The sequence below is a fragment of the Candoia aspera genome, chromosome 6 (genome assembly GCF_035149785.1).
Source record: "Candoia aspera isolate rCanAsp1 chromosome 6, rCanAsp1.hap2, whole genome shotgun sequence".
Classification (NCBI taxonomy): domain Eukaryota; kingdom Metazoa; phylum Chordata; class Lepidosauria; order Squamata; family Boidae; genus Candoia; species Candoia aspera.
The window spans coordinates 90,371,206-90,393,014 of NC_086158.1; the positions used below are offsets into that span (position 1 = coordinate 90,371,206).

At 45.2% G+C, this 21,809-nt stretch overlaps 1 protein-coding gene across 1 annotated transcript; it reads right to left on the bottom strand.

The window, feature by feature from the left end:
• Positions 1-7,405: 7,405 nt before the first annotated feature.
• Positions 7,406-20,549, bottom strand: COMTD1 (catechol-O-methyltransferase domain containing 1). Its single transcript, XM_063307678.1, has 7 exons — positions 20,448-20,549; positions 18,740-18,879; positions 15,290-15,395; positions 13,208-13,326; positions 11,824-11,878; positions 8,163-8,296; positions 7,406-7,632 (listed from the first exon to the last, which is right to left on the bottom strand). The coding sequence occupies exons 1-7, from the start codon at positions 20,530-20,532 to the stop codon at positions 7,480-7,482; spliced, it is 792 nt and encodes a 263-aa protein (XP_063163748.1). The 5' UTR covers positions 20,533-20,549; the 3' UTR covers positions 7,406-7,479.
• Positions 20,550-21,809: the final 1,260 nt, after the last annotated feature.

Here is a 21,809-nt window from a genome sequence, read left to right on the forward strand (position 1 = left end):
CTGTTTACAAGATAACTTTAAACCGAGAAAGTCAACTTCGCAATTCCAGTAGGCAATAATACAATATTTAATTTGCCCCAGGGCCTGTGCAAAAGTGCTATTTCAACTTGCTCTGAAGTTGCATCAATAAGGAAGTTGGAAAAGTTTTGACTAGGAAAGAGTTCTGTAGTTGAAATGTTACCTAATGAGAAAATTTTATTTCATGTCTTTCTCCCTGGTTTAGAGATGAGCATGAAACAACCTTCCTCTTGGGAGGAAGTCCTTAAGGAAGAAACCCAAGATTTCAAACCAAGATGCGTAGCCGTAGCCAGTGCCCCACGGGGGTGGGGGCAGGTGCAAGTAGACATGCACTGCAATTCAGCTGCAGTTTAAACAAAACATGCATTGCAATTCAACTCTGTACTTAAATCTATTTGCATGCAATGCCACAATGCAAGAACGAAAGGGCAAAGCTTATGTGTGGTGCCATGATGCACATTTCATATTTGGGCATCATTGTGGATAGGGACAGACATCTATGTGAGCTGTGATACTGTCTAGTTACGTTGAACTAGACCTCCCAGAGTTCCCAGCTGACATTGATCATGATGGCTGGGAAACTTTGGTCAACACGCTTAGAAACAAAAGGAATTTAAACTCGGCCTGGAGCCAGCTAGAAGTAGTGGGAAAAGTCAGCGTGCTCTGCTTTTCAAGGTGGTTGTGCATTCAAAGCCAGTTGTTTCTGAACTCTTGTTACATCGTACCATGTCATTCTGAGGTCCTCAAGAGCATGCTCAAGGCCCCCAGGGTGCGTGTGGACATGTCTCTTCGATGCCCATTAGGCACCCTGGTTTAATTTAAAAAATAAAATTCAAAGTAATGTCTATATTTACTGTAAATTCCTTAAATTACAATAACAGAACGTAATATTTACTGGAGCATTTACCAAAATGGGTGCAGGTGGTGTTACTAGAAAATAGTAGTAAAAATTCTATTTACACTCTAATTAAATAACAAATTATATATCCCCTGAATAAACTAATAAGATCAAATTAAAGAACATAAAATATACTAAAGATAGAAAAGGGAAAAATAGATGAAACAGGAAATCCATGACACAATATGTAATAAACAGTCAATTTTTTTAGCCGCCTAATGGTGATAGCACTTGCACAAGACCTTCCTGGATGTTTCAGGGGAAACATTGGCCAAAATAAAATAATTTAACAAGGGGTTATTAGGTCTATGTGCCAAGCTGCATAAGAAGGACTCAGTAAAACACAGGTAACAGATTCAATGTCTCCCAATCTCCTAATTAATCAGTCTTGGATTCAAGTATTTTAATATGTCCCTTTTAATAGTAAGAAGGGCAGGAAGTTGTACTGTTCATTTGTCTGGGTAGTACAAGTGTTCCTCCCGGGCTACTGTGGAACAGTGATTTGTCTAGGATGGTGTGATGATTCCTCAACTGGGCAGGGTGTTGGAGTAGATGACCTCCAAAGACCCTTCCAGTCACAATGAAGATATACCACAATTCTTTTGAATCCAGATTGGTGCCCTCCACCCCTCTAACAAATTCAGATACTGAAGAGAGGCTGTGTTATCCAAAGTTTAATTTGATCCCTTTCCCAAGTGGAATAAAAGCTATTCCTGAGAGTCTCAGAGCTAAAGAGCCCTCTGTGAAAACCAAAGTAATTTAGGATGGTAAAGCCGCGTAAGAGCCCCTGTAGAGGCAGAACTTGCTTCCAAACAACAAAGAGGTACTTTTCAGGGTGGGTGCTCAGCAGTTCTTTAAACGTTTTGATTGAATTGCTTCAAGGGGTCCAAGATCTTTATAAAAGCAATTCTGGGGTCATATAGCAGAAAGCTAACCGACCTGTTTCTAAAGATCTTAACTGCCGCTGGGGCATAGCTGCCCCTTCTACTGCCTGTGAAATGCAGGCTGCCTTGGTGGTCCTATGGGGCTGTTCAGTGACTGCTTTTGATCACTCCCTCCAAAAGGAAAGGATTAAAAGGTTATTCCTAGAAATTTAACACCCTTGGCTTGTTCTATCCTGGTGATTACTTTCCAGCAATGATTGCAGCTGACAAGCCTTTCAGTGAAGGCCACTAACTTTGTCCTTGTAAAATGCTGACAAGTCTCTCCACAAGATAATGCGTTGTTAATGGAGGTGCCTTGGGCTTGCTTGAGTTACAGAGAGCTGCTGCTGCATCTTCATAAAGGAGGAGTGGGAGAGGGTTATTAGCCAACGCGGGTGGGGGAGCCATCCCTTTTTGAGTAGGAACTGGTGTAGAGAGGCAATTTGGAGCAGCGCAGATCAATTTTACTATGGCCTTCAGCCTGCAAAGAGAGTATCTGATTTGCCTAGCAGAATTACAATTTTATGGTCAAAAATAGTCTGATCAAAGGAAGAATTGCTTCAAATGCCAGTTTTAATCGAACAAGACTCTCTTGGGACATTTTTCCACCAACTGCTGCAGGACTATGTAGTGGTTGAGTGGATTGTCCTGGCCTATACCCTGCTTGGTCCCCAGACACAACCTTACCCCAAGCCGTTTGCAATAAAGTTGTCTAGGACGCAATTTATTTAGGAGGCTAATTGGCCATAATTGATCAAGTCAGAATTAGCTGTTTTTAATTCCTTCCGATCCAACAGAATCTTGGAGAGAAATTGTGTAAAGGGGCCTCAGGGTCTACCATTTGCCTGTCAACAGGATTACCTCTCCAAAACAACCATTGGAACCAAAAGGGGGAGAAGCCAGCAGTAGAAAGGCTGAGTTTGGATCAGGTCCAGCCGGGGGCTGCAGAGAAAAACATTGGAGAAAAGTCTCCCCCATTGATCCCGATGGGAGAGGAAACCAGGCAGCAGCTCAGAAGATTGCTGGCTCTTCCAGTCTGAGCCACCGTTTCTTTTGGCCACGTGAGCCAGAGTGGAGCGCATGCCACCAGTTCACACAATACGAGGGGAGGGCAGAAACACCCCCCTCTTCATACAGCATGTATGCACACACCCAACACCCCCCTCTTCATACAGCATGTATGCACACACCCTGATTAATCCCTGGGGGGAGTGCACTTGCACCCCCACACAGATGCAACGTATTACTTTTTTGCACAGAAGAAATTACAGAAGTTTCCTACAGCTACATCTGGAAAGAGATTGGAAATAATTTCTTTGCAGCGTTTGAAAATGAGCTATTGCTGATTGGGACCAGGCCTCTGGGATGAGTAAAAACAGAAGAATAAGGATTTTGTCCGAAGTGTGTTCACCAGCCCAGGAAAAAGCACCAAATCACAGCAGTGCTGCTTCCTCTGGAGTCCAGGCAGTGCCCAGTTCTTGCTTATCCAAAAAGCTTTATTTTATCCCACTTGCGAGTGATGTGGGTACCTTAGTTGATTCAATGACACCCTATCCTGTAATTCCTTGGGTTACTTTGCCAAGCAGACGGGAACAGCATCAAGTATGACAGTAACACCTTGCAAGTGAGGGAGCCCCCTTGGAGCGCTAATCCTGTAAAGACTGGAAACACTGCAGAATTGGGAACCCCAGCTCCACCCCACCAGTAGCTAGCAAAGAGTCCTAGAAGTATGTCAAATGCTAAGAGATTCTGTCCTGAACCCTAATTCAACTCGTTGACAATCGGTGACATCCAGGGAAGGGATATCATGAAGTGCCTTATGTTGAAATGCAGGTATTTCACAATACAATACAGGTATTTTGCAACAATTGGGACCGGCAACTTGGTCATTAAACAAAGCAGTCACTAAATGAAAAATCATGTGACTGCGACTGTGCTTATGATTTTACTTCAGCTTTCCTTTGCTTTACAGTGGCAGAAGGATACGACCCCAAACAGCCAGTTGAGTCCAAATGGCGGGGAAGGTTTTTGGAACTTGACTCATGAGGAAGCCGGGTAAAAGGGCAACTCTTAAAGCCTTTTCCCCCATTCCCCACCCTTTGGAATGGTCACTCCGGTGCTGGGATAATTAGCAAGAAGAAAACTGATGTTTGTATTTACATTCATTGGAGAGGAAGGGATTCCAGGAGAGTAAGCAGGCACACAATGGAGAATACACATTGAAAGCAATGTGTATTGCTGGCTGTTTGCCTAGCGTGCTGCTTAGGAGGCAAAAAAGCCTGTGTGGAACTGGGTCTTGTCAGGCAGCAGCTTGGAGCTGGTGGGAGGGTTCTAATCAACTAATTAAGATCACCATGCTAAGCTTGTTAACTTGCAGTTAGCACTTTTTAGGGAAGTGCTGCTCTGTGAAGAAAAGCAGCTCAGGAAGAGAGAGTTGTTCAGGCAATCTCCGCTTGGCGAGGGAAAAAAAAACTGGTCAGGCACAGGACAGTGCGTACTAACTTACAGTAATGGTGAACACATGACACTGAGAGAGATGCTGCGAAGGTCATAAACACGAGGATTGGTCGCAAAGTTACTTTTTCATCACCATAACTGCAAATGGCCGCTGTCTGAGATGGTTGCTGAACAAGGACTCCCCTATGCATTGCAGTTCAGTAATAATCTCTTTGGACTGCAAGAGGACTTTTATCAGATGCCAGTCCCAGCTCCCCTGAGCCCTCCTGATCAAGGCCAGCCCCCCTACCCCCATCCCCCCTGCAGTTAAAAGAAGAGCAACAGATTGATAGTTTAAAAGCTGCAGTCCTATAAATGACACGTTCTCGTGTCCAGGGTGCACAATCTTAGAGGACCCAAATAAAGATGACAGGTGGGCATTGCAGGAAAATCCGTGACATTGCAAGAAATGTGTGCCTTAGTCTATCACGTAATGTCAGCCTCCATCAGAGGTCCATGCAGCCAACAAGGGCAGCATTTGTAAAGCTCTTGGGGGAGAAGCACGGAGTGTCTAGAGCTAGAGTTAACCTCAGACAGGTAACGGGGAAGACACTGGTCCTTAAACTTGAATGCTCCCCCCCACCCCACCCTGCAGTGAGGTGAGAGGCTGATACAAGTAGTCCTTGCTTAACAACCATTTGTTTAGTGATGGTTTGGACTTATGATGGTGCTGAAAAAAACTGACTTGTGACTGGTCCTCACACTTAGGACCGTCACAGCGTCCCTGCAATCACGTGATCACGATCTGGGTGCTTGGTAACCGGTTCACATTTACGACCGTCACAGCATCCCATGGTCACGTGATTGCCATTTTCAACCTTCCTGGCCGGCTTCTGGAAAGCAAAATCAATGGGGAACTGCGTGATTCACTTAACGATTACATGGTTTGCTTAATGCCCATGGTGATTCACTTAACAACCACTGCAAAAAGTTTGTAAAATTGGGTAGGATTTGTTTAATGACCAGTCCCAATTGTGGTTGTTAAGTGAGGACTACCTGTACAACCTTCCCCCAAGGGAGAAGATCCTACAAGAGCCAGACTCAGAGGCATCTTCTGCAGGCAGCAGCAGGAGCATTCCAGTCTCCTTCCTTTCTAGCTTTGTTGCCAAGCATGAAGTTACAAAGGGGTGGGAGGTATATAGCTGCTTTCTCGTTTGGTCCTGCCTCTTCTGCTTCTTGTCAAGTTGGCTTCAGGGAACCCAAACAGGAACCATGCGCTGAGTAGGGTAGCTATATAAATTGACAGAATAAAATAGTCCTTCAGCTTGCGCCATAGCTATATCCATGCTGCCGTGTGTCTACCTGTTGAGTTGTACCTCCTGAAGGTATTGCTGCCAGAATCTGCGTTAGAATCTGTTGCTCAAATAGGGTGTGGAAGGAGGGGCAGGCAACTGGCCTGAGAAACCTGGCAAACCTCCAAAATTATACAAAGGCTTCAGATCCACGCCCACCGCAATGCCTTGGTCGGTGGATGTTTTCTCTGCTAGCTAGTTGGCACCCAAGTCAATCCATGCGCTTGTAACAGTCTGCACAGGCCCAAATCAGGGCACCATCGTTCAACTGGGAGCTAGAACAGTGCAAGGATACAGGGACTGGTGACGTGGATGTCCAGTTTTGGTGCGGGGTTGCTTTGTGCTAGAACAAGAGGGGGCAAATGGTGCTTTAATTCAATAGTGGAGAATTTCTTTGGGCCCTTTATTCATTTAAGCCTTTGCTGTTTGTTTTACTGTAATTAAATGCAATGGCGCTATAAACATTTCCAACATCTGACATTTGATTTAGATCCCATATTGGCAAACAGGCATAAACAGGACCTGTTTTCAGTAACTCTGATGGGGCATTAACAATAAATGTTGCAAGCATTCAGCTTCTCCCTGGAGCCTGAAGAGTGTAGGAGGCCGTAGCATTTAGCATGTCAACTGCAGGAAAATTACGAAGCTTTAAAAAGACCCCTCCTCCTTCCCTTGTATAGGAGTGCTAGTCAATCATAATCTTGTTCCTAACTCTGGGGAGGATTTTAGTTGCCTTCGTAAAATATTTTAATTATCTAAAAATCATAAAATATAAGTAGGTACAATTTGCTTGCAGCTCAGGAGGGAAATGCAAACAATAAAGGTCTGCTTTTTCCATGAACTTAAATCAGTCTCTGAAATATGAAATGTAATGCAGGGGATAAAACCAGTGAGTTACTGGCCATATTAACTGCTCCAGTAAAAGGAATAAATATTACAGCAACTAGTTAGGTACTCCTCCTTTCTGGAAAGAAAGATAAACCCCTCGTTCAGCCTTGAACATTAATTCCCCTCTTATGTTTGCTTTAGGACTCTTCTTTTTTCCTCTCTAAATTGCTGCTTTTAAGGCTGGGTCATCCAGGAGGAAGCACAGTCAGATCCGGTTCAGTGTAAAATATAGTTAATCTAGGATTTTCCGGAGTTCCTTTTCCACATCAAGCTCACAGTTAGGCCTGTGCAAACCTTTGGAGAAGTGCTTCAGTTCAATGAGGCTTCACGCAAATAATGTCATCCAAGTAGATCAGTGCTTCTCAACCTTGGCCACTTTAAGATGCGTGGACTTCAACTCCCAGAATTCTCCAGCCAGCCTTGCATCTACGGTTTGAACGATTCTGCATGTAAACCTCTGAGCTCACTCCGATTCTTGCAATGAAAACCTACAAAATAGTTTTCTTGTACTCTCTGTTCATTGGCACAAGCTGCAACAATGGGAAAAGCATGGAGTAGTGGTTATGATCTTGGAGTGGGCCTGGAAGAGATCCAGGTTGCTGCCTTCACTCAACCATGGAGGTGACTGGATAACCTTGAGCCAATCGCTCTTATAGCCCAACCTAGATATAAAAATGAGGGTTGACCCCACACGTGCTGCTTTGAGTTTCATAGTGGAAATGTGGGACAGAAAGATAGTAAATTTATTTATTGATTTATATGCCACTTCAATCAAGGTGACTAAAGTGGTGTACAAAACTTAAAAGGACATTTTAGGATTTAAAAAAAAATATGTATAATGCACAATGCAAGCCTAAGCATATTTTAAAGAAACAAGGACAAAATAGACATTCTTGCATTTCTAATTTATTATCCCTGATGATTGAGAGTGCTCAGCACATCCCACCTTCCTCCTCCTCCTTTACTATAGCTTAAATACTAATGTTATCCCATTTCCAATCAGGATCATACTTATGTTCACACGTGGATCATGGAAGATTTTTTCATTCAACTGATGAATGTGTTGGGCTGCACAATCACTTTTACCTGGCTTAAGTACTTTCCCTGATAACAAAACCTGTTAGAAACAGAGAGAGAACCACATACAGTGCAGGATACTTGGAATGATTCCATTCATGGCATGTATTACAATGGTGCAATGCGTCGTTGGGGAGAAACTGCCCGAGAATGCCTGGAAGTGCAAATGCAGCTCTTGGCTAAGGCTCATTAAAGTAGCTACATCTTTTTCCAGGACTGAGCAGCTACTATGGGCTGCATCCACATGAAACTGGAAACAGCCCTGGCTGATTCAGTGAGTCGCAGGCAATTGTGGCATTTGCAATCTATCTGTTCCAAAACACTGCTTCCTGACTGAACCCAAAGCATTGTCCTGCCCTTGCATTTATGACTCAATGCTACAATTGGACTTTTGCTTATGGACTACGAGTCTCAGGCTGAACCTTCTACTCTGTCTTTCTTATAAACAGGTTTTGTGGACAATCACTTTTTCCCTTGGCCAGTGACCTAAAAGAAGGGTGGATAAGTTATGTTCTAGTCCAGAAAAGCCACCGAAAGCTGCTCTTTTCCCATTTTTTCTGAATTACTTACATTGTCAAGAACTAATATCTTCCCTTTTCTTATGAGCCATAAACATTTTTCGTAGTAATCGTTGTAACTCTCCTTGTCTGCATGGATGAAAGCGAGGTCAAACGTTCCAGTTTCACCATTTGCCAGAACTTCATCTACACATAAAAATCAGAACAGTGTTCTTTAAAACGCAAAAATTCCCTGTTGTCTACCTTCCCTATATGGTCGCACAATATCTGGGTAGCTTCAGACAAGTCCAACCTGCAAAGGGGAGGGGATGAGAAACAAGAATCCTGAATTCCAGTTTCTTCTTAAGCCAAACCAATCTTGCTGTTCAGACATGACCCTACTTGTGAAACCACAGCTGTGGGGGTAGAGACACTATATTCTATTTTTCTTGGTGCCCCTTCACCATGTCAGCTCTGCCCATGACGGTGGGTGAAGTGTCACATCAGAGAAGGGTTCCAGCTGGGAACCTGCTGCTATCTCAACCCAAACTGAATACACTCACTGCACCTGCTGGCACCACATCACCATAAAACACTCATACAGTGTGTCACAAATTACTATGGAATTGTGATAACTGTTTAGTAAAGGAGAATCGATTGGTGTAGTGGTGAAGGGCACCTGGTTAGAAACCAGGAGACCATGATTTCTAGCCCTGCCTTGGGCATGAAGCTGGCTGGATGACTTTGGGCCAGTCCTTCCCACTCAGCCCCAGGAAGAAGGCAAAGGGCCTTGATGGCTCTGGGTGGCTTACAGATAAAAAGGTAGTATGTATAAAAACAAACACAACCAACCAGGAGAGCCCAACATACTATCTGATACCTCCCCACCCCCCATGGGCAGTATTGAGCTCAATGGATTAGGGTGTGATTCTGCATGAAGGAACGTAAGTTGTTTCGCTCTTTTGTTCCTCCAGATTTCCTGGTGAATCAGGCAACATACAGATTCTTCTAATAAAAAAAACAATACAAACTAGACACAGGGAGCAGCACAGAAAAATTCTGATTCCTTCATACTGTTTACTTGGCAAGTTTTTCTGTAGACAAAAGACCAAGAATAACCAGTTTGTGGCTTACTACGCATTGCTCAAATTCACAGACTACGGCAGTGTTTCTAGATCTTGGCAACTTCAGGATGTGTGGACTTCAATTCCCAGAATTCCCCAGCCAGCTTAGAGGCCAAAGATGCCTTACCACACAGGAGACGATGCAAACCTAAAGTGGAGGGCTGTTGCCTTTTGCGTGGCCTTCCAAAAGGTATCTGGCAGACCACTTCTGGAATCCAGATGTTGGAGCAAACCAGACTTCCTAACCTCTACTTCCTTCTGATGTGTGGATTTCAGCTCCCAGAATTCTCAGCAAAGGCCATGATGGCAGGGGAATTCTGGGAATTGTAGTCCATACATCAGAGGGTACCCCAGCTGGAGAAGATAGCTCTTTCATCTGATCCAGATTATTCTGCCCAGAAGTCTCTGGAATAATTCTGAAGAAACCACAGCCTCACAATTACTAAGCTTAAGTACAAGCAGTTGTGGAACCTGGCAATGTATTTAAGGCAAAACTTCCTCCCTGGATCCCAATTTACAGGTAATACAACCAACTACTACAGTTCTTTGAAATTTTATTAATCTGTGGCTTTAGAGCAGTGTTTCTCAACTATTTACTGAGGGCAAGTGTTTCTGTAGACAAAAGACCAAGAAACAACCAGTTTGTGGCTTACTACACATTGCCCAAATTCACAGACTGCGGCAGTGTTTCTCAATCTTGGCAACTTTAAGATGTGTGGCCTTCAACGCAGCAGTGTTTCTGCATGGACTTCAGTTTGAAGTTGCCCAGGCTGAGAAACACTGCTTTTGAGTGTTTAATTCAGAGGAGAAGACAACAGTATACAATCAACCAAGCAATTTATCATGTTGGTTTATGTGCATGATATCAACTTTTCCTACATATTTCATTACGTATGCAGGTTAGGCTGATTTAGGAAAAGAACAGCCTTGCCGTTGACTATTCATTTTTCTTAGATTTTCGTATTTCTGACTTGCTTCTTTCTCTGGAAACTTACACAAGACAGCAGTTTAGACAAAGAGAGGCTGTTTCTAACCCTTGTTCAGCCCGTGCTTCTTCCCACTTCTTCGCTTCCCTGCCAGTTCTTTGCTTTATGCACTGTATCTGTAACTGTGATGGCTTCTAGCTTATTCTATTGAGCACCATAATGCAGGTGTCCTCACTTAATGACAATAGGGACTGGAAAATTGGTTGTTAAGCAGTGTGGTCGTTAAGTGAATCCCCACGTGACTGGACCCAATTTTACAGCCATTTTTACAACGGCTGTTAAGCGAATCCACCTCCCCAATAGAAATTTTTTGTCTGAAACCGGTGAAACCGGCTGCAAATCATGATCACATGACTGCAGGACACTGCAGGTGCAAGCCAGCTGCCAAGTCTCTGAATTGCAATCACGTGACTGTGCGGGCGGTGCAATGGTTGGCAACAGTCTTAAGTGCAAGTACAGATCATCAAGCACTTCCTTCCAAGGCCATTGTAACTTTGGACCACTGTTAAGTGAGGACTACCTGTATGACTTCTTTATGCCCACTAAAAGTTACTGATTTCAGGCCCCAGCAATATGGGAAGAAAGCAAGACTAGCCAAGACACTACACCAGAGCTGTGGTTCCAGAGTGCAGCCCCCAGAGACCTCCAGAATCACATTTCATGGCCAAATCAAATGTCTGGCAGTGTGATTCTTTGCACTTCCCCCCTTGAGGATAAGATTGAAAATTGTTAAGTGACTATTAAATTTCCAAAGACAGGCCAGCATTTCAGAGGTCAAATCTCTCAATAGAAGTGCAGACTTAAAAATATCACCCATTCTTGCATTATATAGAAGGTATTTTGTACAGTATCTTGGATGCTTGGGGTATAACAGAGAAGTCTAGGCTAAACACATTAATCCTGCTTAAACTGCTTTGCTTGATATGGAAGTGTTCGAGGTTATCTTTTAATGAATTAAATGTAAATATATAGCTAGGAACAATATAACCAGCTACTTTTTTTTCTTTATTAAGGTCTGGAAACATCAATGCCTTTTACCATCACACTATGATTTCATTACTTAAAACTCACCCTAATGAGTTGTAAATGCAGTTTTCATTTTTCTTTACATCTCAGCTCAGTGGCAGCTCTTTACATATACAATGGGACTAAAGTTAAATCTTGAGGTGTCCTGCTTAATCACTGCATCTTGGAGAATTCAGGAATAGTTGATCATATCAAACAGATTAGCAAAAAGGCCCTGATCACTTTCACTAAGGTTCAGTAATACCATGCAAATGCCCCTTTTTCTAAAGGGAACATTTTTACCCAATTCACATTGCCCATGAAAAAAGATGGACAGAAGAAGTTTATTTCCATTGTGGGCAATGGAACTGAAGCTCCTTTGGTATCACTGATCTTGTTAATGGACAATCCATCTCTTTACTTCTGTAGGGCAACTTTCTCTATTAGAATAAAGGAGCACATGTGAATGTCTCCCTTCATTTTACCTTCTCAAAAACAATCCTGTGAGGGAGGCTGGGTGGAGAGTGGGTGACTGGTCCAAAGTTAGTGAGTTTTGATGCCTGAACAGACACCACCCAACACCCCAACCCTCCCAATCAAACCATTTGCTTCTACCTACCTAATGTTTCAATGGCTGGTTTTATCCTTAGATCAATCTTATGTAGCACTCTGGCCTGAAACAAAAGAAAACAGGTCAAAGATTTCTCAAGGAAGGGGTTGGCAACATTTGAGGTCCCAGATGCTCAACCTCCCAATCTTTGGGTGTGTGTGTGTGTGTGTGTGTGTGTCAGGAGACCATCCACTGATGTGGTGGCATTTCCAGAAAGGGTGGGACTGAATTTTTTAGTCTATTTTTTTTTCCAGAGTTTTGATGGGTCCAAGGTTGGGAAACAGCAGGGCCTCAAGTCCTCTACCTGTGGGAATTATCCTACTCTTTAAACCCTTTTAAATGCAAAAAAGGCCTACATCTGCCCCCAAATGATAACTTTTAAATGTTTAAAGGTGGGAAGGGGAGTTGAAGGCTACCATGCCTCCCCCAATTTTGAAACACACAGACCCTATCTTGGTAGCAACAGCCCTGAGATGATGGGGGTGAAAATGGAGTGCTAGAAAAGTAGTAGGCAACCTGTGCATTGCCCATCCCTGCCTTTGAGGAAAAATGCCTGATTAATATGGGGCAAAAGTCTCAGTCCAACCATCTGTGTGGCTCTTGGACTGTGATGCCTCTGTCCCTGCTCTCAGCTGGAGGTCACAACACATCTCCTACTGGTCCTCCTAGCCTCATCATGTGCGCTTGGAAGTTCTGGAGTCCCTCAGCTTAAGAAAGCCCCTTTGTTTCAACAGCAGGTGCCTTCAAATAAACCCAAAGAAGCTTTGATGCCTTTAACTTTGACAGGACTGGGAGCAGCAGGTGAACCTTCTGCTTCTTTTGAGAACAGAAGAACATTTCAGCGGCCTAAAAATCTGTTTTCAGGCATTTTGTTTCACAGAATGGAGAGGGAAATATTCATCAGAAATGGGAAAATCTGGATAGTATGCTGATGGTGGCAATATTCCATCATCAGAAAAAAATACTTGGGCTGGGGGAAGGGGCTATAATGTTATTGTAATAATATTAATGTAATGTATCTGATTAGGTAATAATATATTATTTAATTAGATAATGCTATCTTAATTGATGGTAAGAATTCTAGGAGAGACATTTAGGTAAAAGAAAAAGCAGGGGAGCGGTGGGGGCGGGGGTGGGGACACAGGTCAAAATGACAGTTCATCAGCATTGGCTTTGATTGGACTGCTGCACCCACCATCCTGCAATTTTGACACGGCCTGTGGATGTCCCTGAGAATAACCATAGGGGGGAAGGATAAACCACCGTTACTCATCAGCACTGTTCTCTGAATCAGATTTGTAGATCCCTGCAAACCAGCTAATCAACTGAATGTCAGGCAATACTAACAACACCTCTCCCGATTAGCCCTGATTCTCTGAGTGACTTACTGTACCTCTTTCCACAGTGGCTTTCCAATACTGGCTAAATCTTCATTTATCTCACAGGCAACAATTCTGCCATCTTCTGGTAGGACTAGAGCCATGCTTAAAGTATTGTAGCCAGCAGAAACTCCTACAGAGCAGAGCAATTACAAAAACATGGTTGAACGTGGTTCCGATTTCCACATGAATTACAAGCATACTGGTTCCATACCCCATTCTTAACAGCAAAGTAAATACCTGCTTTCTCCTCTAACAGCCTAGCTTTTAGGCGTTGAGGCACCACAATGGGTAGATGTTCATTTAAAGAGGAAGGGGATGGTTAAAAGAAGCACCTCTTGGTCCTGTCTTGCCAGACAGCGCAATCGGTTGTCAATTCAGATGGCTTAAAAACAGAGGAGGAGTTTTTTGCTTTTGGAATTATGACAACTTTCCTTAAATACCAGCTACTGGGGAGGAACAAGAGAGCCTCACACACACACTCCCTTTCTGCTCTGAGGGGCTCTCAAGGTCGCTAACCAAATTTAAAAACCAGAATGTAAATACAGGAAGTTAAAAATTAAAATCAATGATAAATACTAAAATTATCAAGTAGTGGTACCCTGGCAAGTACAAAAGAATTCCTTCTCAGCAGGAGGGAAGAGGACAGTTACTCAGGGGCTCATCTTCCCCGGGGAAATATGGTGGCATGTTTGGGGAAGCCCACCCAACTGGATGCTGGCTCGGCACGGAGGTCCCCCTGCTGCACACGGGCCACGGCTGGGGTCAGTGCTGTTTTTCATGCAAGGTTCCTTCTCATTAAGCCCCACCATGAGCCTGCTTGCAAAGAGCTCAGATTTGGCAACCAAGCTCTGGAATTGCTGCAATTACTTATTATTCACACATCGTGCCAACCCAGAATGTAATTTGCATCTTTTTGTTTAGCCTGATATATAAGCCCATCCATTAGGGCTTAATGTTGTATGGATTATCAACTAAAGATGCTCTTTAAAAAAAGCAAAGACTGGTTTACTCCATGTAGGAATTAGATCTACTATTTACCAGTGAAGCTTCATCACAAATGGACGTCTTCGTGATGGTTGGGTAGTTGTCCTAAATGCCTTACATAGGACAGACATTGACAGGTGGCTGTCAACATCATTTCCTGTGGCCCTTGGCCCAATTCTTTTTTGTTTGTTTGCACCAGGGCATACATGTTCCCTGGTACCCTTGCCAGGGGCATCTGCAGGAAGGAGTCAAAATTTGCAAGATGGCTATGTAGAGTCACGGTTGAAGCCCCGCCCTTTGGTATGTATGTGCAATACAAAAGGGAAGGAGTGCTGATCTTGATGTCACATGGTCATCTTGCAGATTCTGACCCACCCCCTACAGATGTCCCTTTACCCTGCTCTAGGAAGAGGGCCAGGGAGAGGAAAAAAAGGGGTGTCTTGTCAGAAAGGGAAAGGCAAAATGGGGATCAACCTTCTTGGCTTTAGCTCCACTTACCATGGGCATGTTCTGTGGTTCCCCATGGAAGGGTACTATGGAAATGCAACCCACCCCATAAAGCCAAGTGTATCTACCTCTGGTATAAGCAACAACAGAATTAGAAGCCACTTCCTTAAACAAGAGGTTGCACTGCTAGCTTTCCACTCAACACTGGCGTGCTTCTTGAATATGTATGCAAGGAGACCATGTTTCATCTGCTTTCAGTTGACCAAACGGCAGCTTCAAAGGCGGGGTGGTAGTTCAAAGCATCATTGAAGCAAAACATCCTTTGAAGCCACTTTAGAGGCAGCAAAGAAACAAGATTGTATATGATCTCAAGGGAAGAGGCTCATTAGGAAAAAAATCTACCACATTTTACACAGAAGTTCTAAAATGTAGAGCTTAAAACAACAGGCAAGGCATTTTATTATGGAACAAAAATCTTTAAAAAAATGTTTTCCAACCTCAACTCACTCTACGAAAAGAAGGATAAATGTAAGTGCAAATAAACAGATGCTGGAATAGGATTGAAAAAGGGGTTCTAGGCTGGATAGAAGATTAGCATATGTCCAGTTTATTGTCGGACTGAACCTCCCTGCAGCTCCGGTTTTGTAGACAGGCTCACTTACCTATCTCAATTACCTTTTTTGCTCCAATGACCCTGATCAGATTTGCCACAAACTGGGCCTGATCACGAGACACCCACAGTTTTTTATCAGGAAGAGCTGATGCAACCTGGAGAACCAAAAGAGGTCTTTGTGTTACAAGCTACTCTGCAGTTCCACAAATGTCATCCTTGGAATTACCTAGTAGTGCTTGTGGTGGGACTCAGGAAACTAAGAATCCTTGCATGCTCCAGGATCTAGAGGAGACCAAGCGACCAAGCCACGGGTTAAGTGCAAGCCAAGATTAAACCTAGGCAGTCCCCAGGGCTGGGGGAGATTTCTTGCAAAGACAGCCCAGAAATATAAATGAATGTAAGTTAATGAAAACTAGCCATTCTCCCAGTCCCCTTGTCTCTCATCATGCAGGCTGCAGCCCTAAACAATTTTGCCTAGGAGTAAGAATCACTGAACTCATTCAGGGTTACCTTTGAATAGACACCTGAAAATGATGGTCTGAAAAAAATGGACAGGCAATCTTTCCTAAAAGGTCTGTAGGACAATTGTGGAGAAAGGGGAGAGTTTAATTCTTGTCCAATGCATGTTTCCACAGAAGTAGTGGAGAAAGTCCTAAGTAGGGACCGGAGCAGGGGCAGTGACTGCCAGAGGGATCAAAAAAGTCAAGATGGCAGCTACAACTATATAATCACAGTCCTGCCTATGTTTTATATGTGCCACGCATCTCCACCATTTTTACGTTCCTCGGGGCTGTTACTGGCATGGCTAATTCTCTTGCCCGCCTTCCCTAGGAGATACCAGTGCTCCAGAATTGCAGCCTGAGTGAGTTTACAGAAGGAATTAAGACCTTCGTTGCCTTCTGCTCCCCCGTCTCAGCCTAGCCAAGGGCAAGCGAATGTGGGAATTGTGCTTCAAAACATCTGGAAGGTACCTGGTGGTCTAGCCATGGTTTATACTCTCAACAGGTGAGGAGATTTCCAGAGGGGTTTTCTACAGCTTTTATTTCTCCCAGAAAAACTAAGCTGAAGCCATCCTGCTTCAGAAGACTGGCAGGGACTGGCATGAAACAGCACTTGTTTATGAAGGAAGCCCAACCTTCAGCTTTCCCCAAGCTGGATCTCCTCCGTATGGACAAACCTCAACTCCCAGCATTCTCCAGCCAGCAGGGTCTTTGCTAGAATTCTGGGAGTTCAGATTCATCCACCAGAGAAGGCTGACAACTGCAGATACAACATATTAATTCATCAGACTGTAATTCTCACACAGTCAGTGAAAAACAACATGGCTGCAAATCTGGAGTTATGCAAACAGGCCAGGCCCTCAGGAGAGAGGACCAGGGAGGAGAGAGGAGAAAGAAAAGAGATGCAAGAAGTTTTGAATACTGTTCATGCCAAGAAAGGGGATGCTTCTGAAATACAGCAGCAGTTGAAATTCTCTTAAAATAAATACTACTTTTTGGAAGTTCTTAGATTTCTTGAGCCTAAGTGCTCCTCTCCTGCTTGTGGGGTGAAGCCTGGCAGTATCTTTCTTATTGATAAAGACATATTAATTTAACAGAAGATTTTGGGTTTATTGGACACCTCTGTGTGTGATCAAAACATCATTATGCTGGAAGTGTATACGACGGAGGGGTTAGTCTTACATGTATGCTACGGTTTAATATCTGCAAATTTATTAGTATGGTTCTGGGAAGAGTCAAATGGTTTAAAAAGGTCTATGTGATTTTGAGTCATGTACAAAAATTTGGACTCAATTGTTATTTGAAGAACTGCAGCAACAGAGACTACTCTTTAACAACAGACAGACCTCCCCCTACCATGCCCAATTTCCAATCTTGGATTTATGATATAAATTTACTCTCTGTTTCTGAATTGGTGATATAATAATGTAATGGTCAAGACTGGTCAATATTACTCCACAGGGTTTAATGCTATATTTAAAAACTGAGCTGTTTTCTATATGTAATGTGTATTTTTCCTTTTTCTCTATTTCTGGGGGGAATTGCATCTTTCCCCCTTTATTTGTATATTAAAGCAAACTTTTCTTTTAAAGATATAGCAGATGAGTAAGAAAGCTATCTTGGAAGCTCTGTTCACCATCTACTTTTTATATGCTCAAGTTTTCTTTCTTTTTTAAATGCAACACTCTTTTTGAACTGAAAGAGCCCAGACGCTGTTTATAACGCCAGTGAAAATTAGTGTGGAGGGCATCTGCAGGAGGTCAAAATCTGCAAGATGGTGAGCACAGTGCCATGACTGAAGCCCTGTTCATGTGGGTCATGCATGTGCATGCCTAGAGAAAGGACAGGGGCTCAGTTGCAACAGGGCACCCACCACCTTGCAGATTTGGGTTGGATAACCCAGAGGGCAGAAATATTGGGAAGAGAGGAGGAAGAGGAGGGTGATCGGGGTATGGCTGAGGATCTTCAGGGCCCTTAGCTCCCCTCCAGCCCATGTTTGGGTACCAACCTAATCTCTGTTTCAGCTCATAGCATCAAATCTTTGGAATCCTTCCCCAGGAGAGGTTTCACTGGTGCCATCTTTCAGGAGTGTATGTTTGTATGCATTTTCAAGGGGCAGCAAAACTTTTTAAGTGCCCAGGCCTTTATGTTTTATACTAAAATGCTCTCCACCCCCAACTGCAATTCCTTGTTCTTGTTTCATTTTAATTACATTTCATGAGTTTTGTTTCATAAGTTCTTCCAGCAGCTTCCCTAAAGAAGCGCTGGATAAATAATTACATTTCATCAAAGAATTAGATCTTTGCACAAGTCAGAGGCAAGTGCGGTCTTTATTCGGATGGAGAAGACAGAGAGAAAACATCTGGGTTCCCCCAACACAATCACTGCCATTCCTTAGCCATCCCGACCTAACAATGTGCGCATGATAGACAATGGCAACATCCACCTGGCTATGGTTTTCATACAGAAGGCCTCTCACTCTGTCACTGCCCCCTCCTGCCACGGTTCAATCTGATTTATTTATGAAGTGTGGGGACACCTCCCACCATCAATCCCGCCCATTCTGCCCCCTTTTCACCTTCCTCTAAGTGCCAGGAGAAGCCCCAGTTTTATGCAGCAGCCTTTCTAGGACATAGTCTCTGCTGTGGATGGAGAAGGGGTTAGTCAACCACATTGGTGAGCTTCATTCTAAACGGACCCAGGCTGTTTGGGGTGAGGTCTAACCCCTTGGGGTCAGTTGACCTCATCTTCCTGTTCAAATAGCAAATTACCCTGCATGACCCACTTAAATGTGTCCTGGAAGCAGGGCCAGGATAAGCCTTGTACAGTATTTGAGATGTCTATTCTAATTCTTTCATGTGTAGGATTGACAGGACCTCCCCATGAAAGAGAAGATGGGAATTTGTTTGGGGTGTTTGGGAGCCCCCGACTGAGCACTGAGGAACAGCCATGGGAGGCTGAACCGCGGTTGACCAGATCCACTAGAAACAGGGACTTACCAATCTCAGCTTCTTTAAAAGAGGGTGCTCTCGTACAGAGTGATCCAGTACGTATTTGTGCAGGTGACTGTTCCCTTGTAAGAGGCTGCAGGAATTGCTGGATGTGCCAGAGGCGAATAATTCGGAACAGCGTCTTCTGCCTTTCAAAAGCAAATCAATAAATCCTCAGTATAAAGAAATATAATAAATTGTTTTGAAATGCTGGATAAGAACAAAGGGTAAACTGAGGTCAGCCAAGAGGAGTGTGTCTCTGGAACATCAATCTTCATTCACACAACATACTTATCCTGGTTACTGAATTTGGGGCAGGGGGAGGGCTGAAAATGAATTAACTTATTTTCTGCTACTACATCAAAAAGTAAGCAGATAGAGCTGTTAAAATCTAACCAAAGTTAACACCGAGCTTAGCATGTTGTGGCTAGGTCTTCACGTGAGCCCTTAAAAACATGTCCCATGAGCATGTCATCCAACTGAGGAAACCTTTTTGTAAGATTAAAATGGAAGGAAGTTGGCGTGAGATGGCGCGACTCTGCTTTAGTGAACTGTTCAGTTGTGTCTTAGTGATCCACTAATCCACTCTGACCCTCCGAAGCAGAGGCCTGCTTCACTTTGCTGTGAAAGTGCTGAGATGTTTTGATCAAAGCTTTACTGAGGCAAAACACCTCTTCAAAAGTTTGTTCCTATCATATGCTTAAGGCAAAGGTGGTTCCCTTTTGCCCAGCTCCACCGTTGATGACCGAATGCAACGATGCATCTTCTTGGCAAAAATGCTTAAGTGGCGTGCCCCCATCATCTTCCAAAATTTTTAAAATGTCCCCATCTAGACTATAGCCTAGCATTTCCTAGTGGTCTCCCATCCATGCACTAACTGGATTGACTTAAGCTTTTCAAGATGAGCCAAAGTTGGCTAGATATCTCAGAAGGTGGACTGAGGTTGCCTGGATCGTGTAGGTAAGAAGGTACAGGCGACAATTTGAGTTAGGGACAGATTGTGAACTTTATCCCTTCAGAACAGTGTTTTTCAAACTTGGCAACTTTCAGATGGGTGGAGTTCAACTCCCAGAATTCCCCAGCCAGCCATGCTGGGAGTTGAAGTCCACCCACCTGAAAGTTGCCAAGTTTGAAAAACACTGCCTTAGAGTGTTTTTGGAACCCTTTTCAGCTCAAACTTTCCATTCGGGAGACTGCTTTACGCTGCAGAGAATTAGAATCACCTTGGAACCGGGGGTGGAGAATAAAAAGTCGGGGGCCCTGCAATCTAATTCCTCCTCCCCCCCAGTTTAGGCGGAAGGTTCTATCCCTCCCCTGCTCCACGTCGGAACATCCCACTTTGCGCGTTGATCAGTTCCGCGCTGCGAAGCCCCCGAGGTCCGCTAGGGGGCAGCGGGACAGATGCTCGCCTGCGTCTCTCCGCTGCCATCAGGTGGCCCGCGGGCGCAGCGCCACCCGAAAGCAACCCCCCCCCCCCGCCACTGCTGAGGAGCAAAGGCGTCCCCGGAGCTCCCCGGCGCGGGGAAATTCCGCCTCGGCCGCGCAGACCCCTCGCCGGGCGCTGTCCAGCGTCGGGGTCCGGGCGCCCGGCTCGCCCTGCCCGCCCCCGCGGCGCCCCAGAGCCCTTCGCCCCCCGGCTGCGCAGCGTGGTCCCGCGGCTGGCTCCCGTCCGCCGCAAGAGGAAGAGGCGCCTCGAGGAGCGCGCGCGCCGCCTTACCCGCGAGGAAGCCCACCGCCAGCGCCGCCCCCAGAGCCGCCGCCCCGACCAGGACGGCCTCTCGGGAGAGACCGGGGAAAGCCATGCCGGGCAGAGGCGGCCGCGCGGCGCTTTCGCAAGGCTGGAGAGTCACGTGTCCGGCGCGGGGTGCCAAGCGGTTGCGAGCGGCCCCTGCAGGCAGCTGCCGGCTGAGGGAGCCGCGCCGCGTCCCCCGACCCCGGGTCTGACTTAACCCGCGTTGCGCGTGGCGGAGCAACCCGCGCAGAGGCGCCGGTGGGCCTTGCGCTGACCCGGTGCGGCGCCCCGCGAACCCACCCGAGTCTGGGTGTCCAGGAGCGCTCCGGCTTGGCCTCTTCCGCGCTGGGTCGAGGGGGCAGCGCGGAAGGCGGCCGGCAGGGTTGCCCCGCCCAGGAGAGCAGCTCAGCCTCGGCGCTCCCCGCTGCCTCGGGAGGACAGATACTGACTGGGCACGCGGTTTCCAACTTTGTATTCCTCCGTGAAGCGGAGGGGGGGGGGGGCTGGGGTGCAAAGGAGATACATTGTAGTTCTTCGCAAACAGGCTGTCCTGTCGCAGAAGTGAATCCAGTTTCTCTTGGGGGGGGGCAAGAAGACACATTTAGTGTGCACACACCCAGCTACAAGGCACAAGAGTTCCCGTTGGTCACTGGGGAAGGTTGGCAGCTGCACAGATGTCCTGGTGCCACCCTGAATTTGGAGACATGAACCCTGAAAGGGGCACCGCATTCCACAAAAGCCGCTTCAGGGGCTTGCTCCACCTCTGGTTTGGTCCAAGAGCGGGATGGAACAGAGGCCTGGAACTGGTCCCCTGGGTTTTGAAGTGATTCTCCATCAGCAGGTGTTCAGTCTTTGGATGCCAGGCTTTGCAGCTGCAGGGGCAGCAAAGGGGGCTGCACCTGATTTGATGCAACTTTGCCCACTGGATCCCAACACTGCACCCTATTCTGCTATTAGAAATGGCCATATTCAAAAAGGAAGCGCTGACCCTATTCTTGAACCATGGAATACAGATAGTCCTCACTTAACAACCACAGTTGGGACTGGAATTTTGGTTGCTAAGTGAAGTGGTCATTAAGTGAATCCAATCCAATTTTATGACCTTTCTTGCGACAGTCTTTAAGCGAACCACATGGCTGTTAAAAGAATCACATGGTTCCCCATTGAGAAGCCGGCTGGGAAAGTCAAACGTGCTCACATGACCGTGGGACACTGCAATGATCATAAAAGTGAACTGGTTGCCAAGCGGCCAAATCGAGATCATGTGACAGCAGGGATGTTGCAACGGCCGTAAGTGTGAGGACCGGTTGCAAGTCGTTTTTTCCAGCACTGTTGTAAGTGCGAACC